Source organism: Clavelina lepadiformis, chromosome 3, assembly GCF_947623445.1.
Source record: "Clavelina lepadiformis chromosome 3, kaClaLepa1.1, whole genome shotgun sequence".
In the NCBI taxonomy this organism is placed as follows: Eukaryota; Metazoa; Chordata; class Ascidiacea; order Aplousobranchia; family Clavelinidae; genus Clavelina; species Clavelina lepadiformis.
This window is the reverse complement of record NC_135242.1, coordinates 668,370-678,429: the sequence shown is the minus strand read 5'-3', so window position 1 is coordinate 678,429 and position 10,060 is coordinate 668,370. Positions and strand designations below refer to the sequence as shown.

The 10,060-nt window shown below is 38.1% G+C and overlaps 3 protein-coding genes across 4 annotated transcripts; all 3 read right to left on the bottom strand.

The window, feature by feature from the left end:
• Positions 1–80: 80 nt before the first annotated feature.
• On the bottom strand, positions 81–2,073 carry LOC143448544 (CDK-activating kinase assembly factor MAT1-like). The gene is made up of 3 exons (XM_076948343.1): positions 1,875–2,073; positions 1,532–1,709; positions 81–660 (listed from the first exon to the last, which is right to left on the bottom strand). Exons 1-3 carry the CDS (start codon positions 2,071–2,073, stop codon positions 81–83), a joined length of 957 nt encoding a protein of 318 aa, XP_076804458.1.
• Positions 2,074–2,096: 23 nt separating this feature from the next.
• LOC143450636 (tetratricopeptide repeat protein 4-like) lies at positions 2,097–3,669 on the bottom strand. The gene has a single exon (XM_076951265.1). It carries the CDS (start codon positions 3,593–3,595, stop codon positions 2,405–2,407), a length of 1,191 nt encoding a protein of 396 aa, XP_076807380.1. The 5' UTR covers positions 3,596–3,669; the 3' UTR covers positions 2,097–2,404.
• Positions 3,670–5,878: 2,209 nt separating this feature from the next.
• LOC143449428 (uncharacterized protein C3orf38 homolog) lies at positions 5,879–8,994 on the bottom strand. Of its 2 annotated transcripts, XM_076949637.1 has the most exons (7): positions 8,915–8,994; positions 8,176–8,338; positions 7,951–8,051; positions 7,706–7,786; positions 7,523–7,585; positions 7,357–7,419; positions 5,879–7,142 (listed from the first exon to the last, which is right to left on the bottom strand). In XM_076949637.1, exons 2-7 carry the CDS (start codon positions 8,294–8,296, stop codon positions 6,555–6,557), a joined length of 1,017 nt encoding a protein of 338 aa, XP_076805752.1. In that variant the 5' UTR covers positions 8,297–8,338; positions 8,915–8,994; the 3' UTR covers positions 5,879–6,554. The 2 variants fall into 2 exon arrangements, with proteins under 2 accessions (XP_076805752.1, XP_076805751.1); XM_076949636.1 differs by lacking the exon at positions 8,915–8,994 and having other exon boundaries at positions 5,880–7,142; positions 8,176–8,356.
• Between the last annotated feature and the right edge of the window lie 1,066 nt (positions 8,995–10,060).

Sequence of the window (10,060 nt, the reverse complement as noted above, 5' to 3'; positions counted from 1 at the left end):
AGTCACAATATTTATTTCAAGTTTTATTTCAACACGCTAAAACATTGTCTTGAAGACTTCCACAGACTACATCACTCACATCACATGACCCCGTGCGCTGTGCTTGCAGGGCTGAAGTATAATCCACCGAACGCGTCATATAGTGCTCTCTCACAAGCCAGGACACTGGTGTATCCGCCGCCCAAGTCTTGCAGTCTGGCCTCACGCACGTGCCGGAGATAACCGGATTCAAATATGGCGTTTCTGTTCGGCATACTGGGCCCTGTTATGTCCACCACCATGGGTGTGTGCTTGAATGTCTTCTCGGATTCTGGAATTGCGCGATTTGAAAGGATTACGTCGTCCGCTTCATTGTTGAAGCCTCCGATGGACATGCGCTCTTCCAGGGAGGAAATATTCCTCGTTTTTTCCTCCTCCAGTTTTAACTTGCGGTGTCGTTCCAGCACTTCAGCTGATGACAAGGAAGAGTTTTTTGCGAGGTCATTCAACAACTTCTCTTCTCCCAACCTCCTTGCAGCATCCGCCTCTTTATCAATCTGACGGAGCATCTGAGCACGCAACTCCCGCTCCTTTGCCTCCTGAGCAACCTGCTCCTTGAAGTAGCTCCTCTCCTGGGTGATGCGGACCTGGTTCCGACGGATCTGAGGCTCGTTCTCCTGTCTGGAAAGATTACAAAAGATATTCTCTCTCATATTCTATAAAAAAATTTATTTCACGTTTGTGATCTTGGTTCGATGATGATTGCGTTCACAGTTTTCACATAAAACTGCAATATGTTTAAATTTTCAACGATTTATTAATTATCAGCAATTTAAGTCAAAACTATAAAGTGTTATCACAATTTTGCAAGATGCATTTGTGCACTGAACTTATTTCTATGTTGTGGTTCATTGCACAAGTCACAAGTGGTAAATTCATTTTTACTTCTTTTACAAAATTTGTTTTTACAATTTTTAACACAGTTTTAATCAGTTCCTCTCCAGCAATTTCAAAGCTCAAATTACACCTTCTACTATACAAAGAAAAAAAATTCCATCTGGTTTCCATTCAGTCCTAATAGCAACCTGCCATGCTCATTGAAATTATGTTAATATTAGTTTGAGAAACTGCTATAGAGCATTAGACAGTACTAAGGCCACGCTTAAGAATACCACTGCCTGATAGAAAGATGAAACCAGGCGGATATTGTCGATACTCTTTAGAGTTTTAAAAAATCATTTGAATACAGCAATTGGTTTGCGCGAAGACATATTTCCAGATAAAATAATTGCCTGATTAGATTGGAATGAAACCATGTATTAGGTATGAAACCAGGTTTGCAATATGAGTAAAGTAATTTGTTGTCTTGGTGACGGAGCAGTTAGAGTTCCTTGCTCGCCATAACGTGATCCATGTATTTTATTAGCCTCGCTGTCACGTTACTTATCTACGGGGCTTAAAATTTTTGTTATTTTCTATATTATTTTATTTATTTATTTAAATTTTGTTATCCGTCCCATAGAAACAACATACGTAGTTCTTCGAGTCTTACTTGTACAAAGCAATTCGCTCTTTGGTTTCTTTTTCATTTTTCCCGCTCTCAAGATTCCAAACAATTTCCTCAATTACTTCTAGGTAGTCGTTGTATTCGTTAAGTGAGTTGAAATCTGTCTCTTGCTTGTTGTAAATCTTCAGAACACTTTTCCTTATGTCAACTTCTTTGTCAACTCCTGAAACCAGTCACAATAAAATCAATTGAGTTACATTTGTATCAGAAATAATGATTAATAATAGAACAATTATATTATAGCATTCAACACAAAAAATGCTTTTAAAGCACAATCAACACATCTTTATGCAAAGATTTTATGATAGAAATACGTCAGAAAACCAACTTGTATCTTCGAACAACTGCATTCTGAAGTCGTTTCTCCTGAGAGAGCGACCACAGTCGGGGCAAGGTGCTGACTCTCTCGTAAAGACGAGTTCAACGCACGCCTCACACAGTGCATGTCCACACGCGTTTATCAGCAAGCGCAGTGACGGGTTCCTGTATTTTGTCATTCGACATCTTGGACACGACAATTCATCCATATTTTAATTTTAAAAGCCTGTTCATGCACAAACAGATAAAGTTAACAGAAGCAGCAATTGTAGAGAAAGACACAAAAGTCTTGATTAAAAATTCAGCTGTGGTTCACCGCCAACAAATTTCTGGGAAAATCTACAATTTGTGCCACAACGTTACTAATCGTAGCGATCTAAAATACATATTTTCACGAAAACATCTCTCACAAAGGCCTAAACACTACACTAACCACAAACATGCGCACAAAGTGGAAATACAATGTATAGCAACTTTGGCAGCAAGATTTCATTTAAATTACATAGCCTGCATTTTAATGGCAGCACAATCAATAAGTGCTCATGCATATTCAACAGAATTCCATTTGGATACAAAACTTTTGTAAAACTCTGATTTCGTTGACAATATGAAGAAATTAGGCGTTCCATAATGCACAACATAAGTTTTGCGAGAGAGAACGTCACGTAGGGTGGAGTACAAAGGAGCTTTACACAAGGTTTTACTTCCTACATTTTCATAGAAAGCAACAAGATGCTCAGATGTGTAATGACCTTTGACATCCCAATCAGCTGGTTTATCAAACATCATCCAAAGATGGTCGAAAAAAGTGGAACTTTCATTGAATTGTTCAATAAAATCGGTGATTTGAAACTCAGGATAAGCAAAGAACACCGGCCACACAAGCTCATTGTCCACATTGAGGTGAACTTTGACGTTATTTTCTCCGTGCGATTGAAACATAGAAATCACCGTGGATACTTCATCATCATCATCTGCAATTTCACAGACATCTAATTGCACACCGTGGGATTTAATCGTATCCAGCAAAAGAACATTTTGTTTTCTCGTCTTCTCTTTTGATAACTCTTCTTTACGTTTATCCCGATCAGATACTTTCTTCAGCTTGGAGCAATTTTCTAAACTTTCTGCCGCTTCCTTGTTTTCCTCATCCAGGCTGAGAACAATCTTGCACCAGTCCATCGCGTCATCGTACCGTTTCATCGCCTCACAGCAATGAGCGCAACGGAGTAATGACTTAACTCGTTCCGGTGAGAGCTTCACCGCATAAGTTGCATCCAGCAACGACGATCGATAGTTTTGAAGACGAAAGTTTGCCGCGGCGCGATTCGTGTACAGGACTGCCATCAAGTCATTGTCGTCACATTTCGCTTTAATAGCTTCTGTATAAGCCAAGCAAGCTCTCTTGTATTGTTTGCATTTGAACTGAAAATTGCCGTCTTTCTTATGAGCCATTGCCTTCTCGTAGGGGGTGTCATCCGGGTCATACTGTATCATTTGGAGACCTTTAAGGAGAGGATTATTTTCAATTTCTTCTGCAGTTGGCTGCGATTTCATAAACGCGGGATGTGTTGCTAATATTTCATCAATGTTTTCATCTGTGAATCCGTCCTTGTAGACGTAATCCTTATTTTTTTCCTGCCTTTCCTTGATAAATTCCTCAGTTTCTTTGTTAAGTTTCTCAATAAGTTTGTGCCTTTCCGCATCAGTGAGTTTGCTTGATTTTGCCATAACAGCTAATATAATCAAACTTTGTGTTCAAGCAAAACCTAAAAAGCCTGGCGTTAAAAAATGAGACGTCATCTTCAATAAAAGGTACTTTTGTGCTATGCCACCGTCATTGACAGGTGTGCCAATTAATATAACTCACATTATGATTGTGAATGTTTCTAATTGCACGTATAATCACGCGTTTCTGTTCCTGGTTCTGACATTAAACAAGCTGCTTTACCTATTACATTCAATTTCTAGTTGCCTTGACTGGAAAGTATGGCAGTTTTCGATTTGAATTCGTGTGTGCAAAAACAATAATTTTGGTACGATGGCGTGCACTCAAGCTTTAATTCTTTGTTTGTTTATTATAATTCATCATGAAGATAAAAAAAATTTGGCGTACACGTTGATTTACCTCGTGCGTATTGCGAACAAACCTCAATTAAGGTACAAATTAAATTCAATGACTTACATGCATAGGTGGGCAGTACTACGGCACTATAGTACCGAATTACTGTACTGAATTATATTTGTCAAGAAATTTCGGTTGGTCCCGGTACTCCACATTTTTCACGTGATAATTTCAAAATTTTGACAATTATGTTTTCAATAATACATGTTAATTAATCCTTTATACCAATTTTAGCATGTGTTGATGTTTATTAATCTAGAAATGTCAAGCAAATTTGCAAGCGATTAACGTTACATATATTATGACCTGGAGTAACCTTTACAGGGGGCATAATAGCGCAGCAAACATTGCATTTGCAGCAGAATCTTTTACACAAAAAGTACCTATACCGAGTACCGACGAGGTGCCGAACTACTTGTTTGAAATAGTACCGAATACCGGAACCATCCGTACATTTTTCGCCAAGTACCGGTACCGACTGTCCACCTCTGCTTATATATAGGCCTACAGATGTACGCCACACTATGCTTAAGACTGTAAACTATGGACTAAGGTCAAATCTGTGATGTAGCAAACACGGCCAAATTATCAATATAACAGATAAAACCCCTGAGGTTACTACAATATCGCCAATTTTGCCATAAAAAGTAGATAATCAAATAAGCTGCAGAAATCCACAGTTCTGAAATACAACATTTATACAAAGCTTTGTGAAGCAGCATTGCTGCAAACGGATGTTAAAGCTGCGTGACAAGCGACCTGGGCAGGCAAAAACAAAACTACCGGTCGCCTGATGCCAAAGACAACGACTAATTTGCATCTAAGTTTGATTGAAACCTGACACAAGGTGGCTCATGTTGTCCGGAAAAAGTCGTCAATAAAATGCTGAAAACTTCCACCTAAGACAGAAAAGTTACTTTATTTTTTAAATTGTTTTTAATTATTGCCATTTTTTTCATTGATTTGGAGAGGCGATAAAGATGCTTACTATCAAACATTGTACGCTTAAACAATATGCATTCAATGATCGGAAAAAACTTTTCCACAAACTAGCGGCCGACCAGGGAAAGAGAAAGTGCGTACGCATAGGATAAACTAAAGAGAGAAATAATATGGAAGAGCAACATACTGCTAGTGTAGTGTGGTGTTGAATTAAGATTTTTTTGTTATTGGATTTATTGACACATTTGGCAGCAACAATTTTTTTGCATGATAAATACTTTGTGATAAATATATCAATTAATGTAATATAAAATTGTGTACTACATAGAATTCTCATCTATGGAATCAGTGAAGCATAACACTGCGTGACGTAATCAACTGCTTCCCCTGTGCGTGCATTTTGATTTATTCAGTCCTTTTTTGGCTTTTACGTTCAACGCCGCCACATGTCTTTGTGCTGTTGCTGTCACAATGTTTTATCTTGATTTATTCGTTCAATGAAGCTTCAATATAATCAGAATATACAGTTGTCGAGGTGTACAATTAATTCTAAGATTTAGAAAAGCGAAACAACGACCTGAGACTCATTTCACTTCGAGGACATTAAGCAATTCTACAGACAAACATTGTAATTGAAGTGGTCGTCCTTACAGGCTAAGGAACGTTAAACCACCATTTCATTACAACTTTATTTGTAAGTCACTGACTAAGTGCGCGAGATTGCTTCTCGCAACGGAACCGGCGGTGTCTTTTCAAGACAAAGCAGTTATTTTTGAAAAATAGAACTTTCTGATAAGTCTCGTGAACTTGATTGAATTTTTCTGTAAGAATATCCGCATAGAAATCGCGAACCACCTTTGTCTATACAGTTCAGAGATCCTAGCATTAAATCTTGGTTATACTTTTCCCACATGCGCGGTGAACATTGAAAGAGTAATTTTATTTCATCTCATGCGACCGAACCCGACCGAACACTAATCATTCGGAATCATTCAACTAAGGTTTCTACAGCACACAACAAGGATGAAATGATAGACGTGAAACGTGAAAAGGTGAAAAAAGTGCCAGACGTGAGATAATTTAAATAGACAAATAATTAAAATTAAACACAATGAAACAATCAGCATTTAAACGTACTGACTGTAACATGCACAAACAATTATCACGGCATACAAGCGTAAAACAATGGAAGGAAATGACAAGTGACGTAACTAAGCGGCACCTATTATCATATTTACGATGACTTGTAAATAATCAACCTACCAGCATCCCACTCAGGAGTCAGCTCTCTGTAAACACAATTCCCAGGCTGGGTATATTTGCTCAAGCTGGCAAACCAATGATGACATCAAACGACGAAATAATTAAAAGAGAGGAGTCGTAACAAAGGTATTCAGGCTATCGCGACAACATTCATAATAAGAGTATACTGTACAACACGGTTGTAGGCTTAAAAGCAGACTTATCAACGAGTGATACCACTTTGACTTGGTGGTGCACTTCTGTACGAAATAAGACTCTAAAATTTTGTTGATTGACTACACTGCCAACTGAAGGTTGTAACCGCTAGTGGGATATTACGATGACGCAATAAAAAAAACCTTCCAAATGATGACGTAATGATTATGATCTCAGAGCGAGCAGGGCGTTTTCACTCAAGGTAGGCATGCTGTTTTTACTCGATGACGTCATTGTCAGTTCTGATAACTTGATTTTCCAGGTGTGCATGTGAGGGCTGAATTTAAGTTGAAAAATCTGCTCAAATGCACCAACACTTAGTGTGCCTAGTTGCGAGCTCTGGCGCAACAAACCGCACACACCCACTTTTGCCACATCATGTGCTTTCATAATAGCTTTGCGACCGTTAGGAGTGTTATTTGCGTTGAAACACAAGTTATTTTGCCTCATTATGTCTTCGAAAGCTTTTCGAGTGGCGGCAGGTCCTGAGCAGATGGTCGTCGTTGAACTTCCGTCTTCCTTTCCATTGTTACGGAAGACACAGGAAAACTTGCATCCCGGCAGGAAGATGTCGCTCTTCCATTCTCTCGAGGCATCTCCCCCGTTAAGTGAGTTAAGCATCGGATAGAACCAACTAACGAATTCCCCTGACATGACGTCATCCTTCTCTGGTGTTACGTCAGCAACGTTTGCAAAGAATGCAAATCTGTTTTCACTTGTCGACCGAGAATGTTTCTTTTTTGACGTAGACGCCTGCCCGTGACGAAACATAAACATCTTAGTAATTAGATAAACATGGCTTTAATCACTCAAAATCAGAACGACACTGTTATTCATAACAGAACATATCGTTGCACCGATAAACAGAAAATTGTTTACACATGAACTACACGTATAACGAACGAAGTCTATAGTTTACAGTCGTTGTCATTTGAAGTTGAAATATTTAAATTTAAAAAATATTCACCTTATGACTGTCTTCAAATCCTTCGACAGGTTGTGCGAATGTCATGGAAGTAGCACCGAAGCTCTAAGTTAAATATTAACTTGACGATTGAACTTCAACTTAATATTACGAACGATTAAACAAATTGTAACTAGCACGTAAATATGAGATTAGGATTATTTCCTACCATGGGGGCCGGTGCATTTGGTAGTGCAAGGGGGACATTTCTGGGTTCACTTGTCGATGAATGCTGAAAAAGATGTAAAAAAAATCATGATTATGAATAAAAATGAATGAGATTAAGATTTCAAAACCAGGTCAAGGGAAAATTGCAGCAAACACAGACACAACCTACGTCATAATGACTTACAGTTCCCTGCTGGCGTCTGATGTAATCCAGGAAACGCTCAATCAACTTCGGTTTCGTTTCTTTAGACAAATTTCGAACGCCCTAAAATTGTAGCAATCGGACTTGGTTACGTCACAACGCAATGCTACACAACAATTTTACACAAGGAGCTACTTTGGAGCTAACACAAAACAAAATACATCGACAACGAAGCACGTTGAGATTTTAAAGAAACAAACAAACGGATTTGTTTTCTGATGCGCAACCTGCGTGTGAAAAAATTGTGTGAGATAATTCCTCTGCATTTTCTGTCGTTCCAGCAAAGTCTTCACCTCCTCTGAATAGTCCAAAATAATTGAAATGGCCTCTGTAGAGCACAAAGCAAGACTCACTTTAACACTAAAACCAAAAATGGAAACACTTCTTGGTATAAAAGAACATCAATTGAATAAAAGCAACATTAAGTTAATATCTCGCTACTTTGATCATACCCGGTCTTGATGCCACAACGATGCTGTTGTTAGTTGAGATATCTGCCAAGATCCTTAAAACCGAGTCATCAAGTTGGTTTAAAAGTTGCTCGCACACCAGCCTTGCAACGCCTTCAATCATGATTCACTTTGGTTATTATTATTAGGGCGGTTATTTTTTGACCTAAAAAACGAAAGTTTTCGACCTAAAAATTGAAAATTTCGACAAATTTTGAGATAAAAAAACTTTTTTTTGACAAATTTTGACGTAAGCCTATGAAGAAATCAAGTAGTTAAATTAGGCATTATTATACAAAAAGTTAAAATTTATTGTAGTAAAGAAGAGCAAAAATCTGAACACAGACCTAGCCTATTCTGAAAAGGGAAATGAGCTAATTACGAATCACTGCCAAAAAAACTGCAAATAAGACACAACAAAAACTGTTCAATACATTTGTCTAAACTAAAGATACATGAAGTATCTAAAGCAAAACCGAAGCAAGAGCTGATTCACAATAAGTAGACAATGGGCCATATATAACAGTATAAAATAAGCTGCAAGGTGTACAATGTAAAATGACAAGTTCACCTACTAGTGCAACCTCTATGACACCACGACAATGCAGTTTGTAAACAATTTTAACTTGGTAAAAAATTTTGACTTTTTAAACAAGTTTGACCATTTTTGACCTAACGCTGTAAATTCGACAAATTTTTGACTTTTTTTGACAAGTCAAAAAATAATCGCCCTAGTTATTACCTATTGTTGCGCCTTGACACTGGAAAAACAACTTATGAAGCTTTAAACCGGTCTCATTCTTCTTTTCCTTCCCTTTCTACTCGCGGCAGCTGAACAACGATATAAATCACTATCAAGTTATTATACATTATTGCCAAACATTCCAGGGAATGAAACTGTTCGGAGACAAAAGTCTTTTCTAACCGACATTGCAGGGAGAAAGAATCAAAAACGGCGAAGGGCGATCCTGACACGATACTTCACTTTTGATTGTTTTGCATTCCAACCTCGTCGCTGGCGTCCTTGAGCAAACATACACAAGCTAGAGGCTGTTGGTTAAATAGTAACTAATACACTCCACGATTTAATATACAGTCAGACCTCGTTAATCCGGACCACTTTGTTTCGTCATAAAATGTAGGTTTAGCGGGGTATCTGGATTATTGGAAAGTGAAAAATCAATCAATCTTGCAAATGTAGCACCGTGTTCAAAAAGCAGTATGCACCTTACTCCAATTCAAAGTATGCGTAGGAGTTTAAAGAATGAAACTGCAACATTATTATGCGTAAATAATCGACTAATGTTTTCGTCAACAAACTACTGTATCTAGGACAATCGTGAATCATTTTCGCTTCACTCTTAATAGACCGGTTTATCGGATTTTATTGCTATTGATTTGCAAAATTGTTCCAAAACTTTTGTGTCGGAGTCGGACAGCGGGGTTTCTGGAGTAAAGGGGTAAAATGCATAGGAAGAAATCCGTTCCCGGCAGTTTTGTGTCGGATAACGGGGAATCCGGTTGTTCGGGGTTCGGATTAACGAGGTCTCACTGTATCTTATTCAATATATTTAATTAATCTTCAATAACTTATTTAACCTTATCTAAACCGGGTGCGCGACATTACTACTTTAACTAGGTGTGGCCGACACTGCACACAAATTTTCAATCGTTAATTACTCGAAAACTATACGTCGTAAACTGATCGGATTTTTACAGGTTAGTAGCAAAAACATCTGGTTTCCTGTATACATCATAATTGTAAAACTAAAGAAAGTGCATTTAGTGTAAATTAAGTGTTTCTACAAGTAATACATTTCTAGAAGTTTTTCTTTTTACGCCGCGCCCCCGCTGTGCGGAAAACCAGCTGACCGCGAGAAGAGAACGC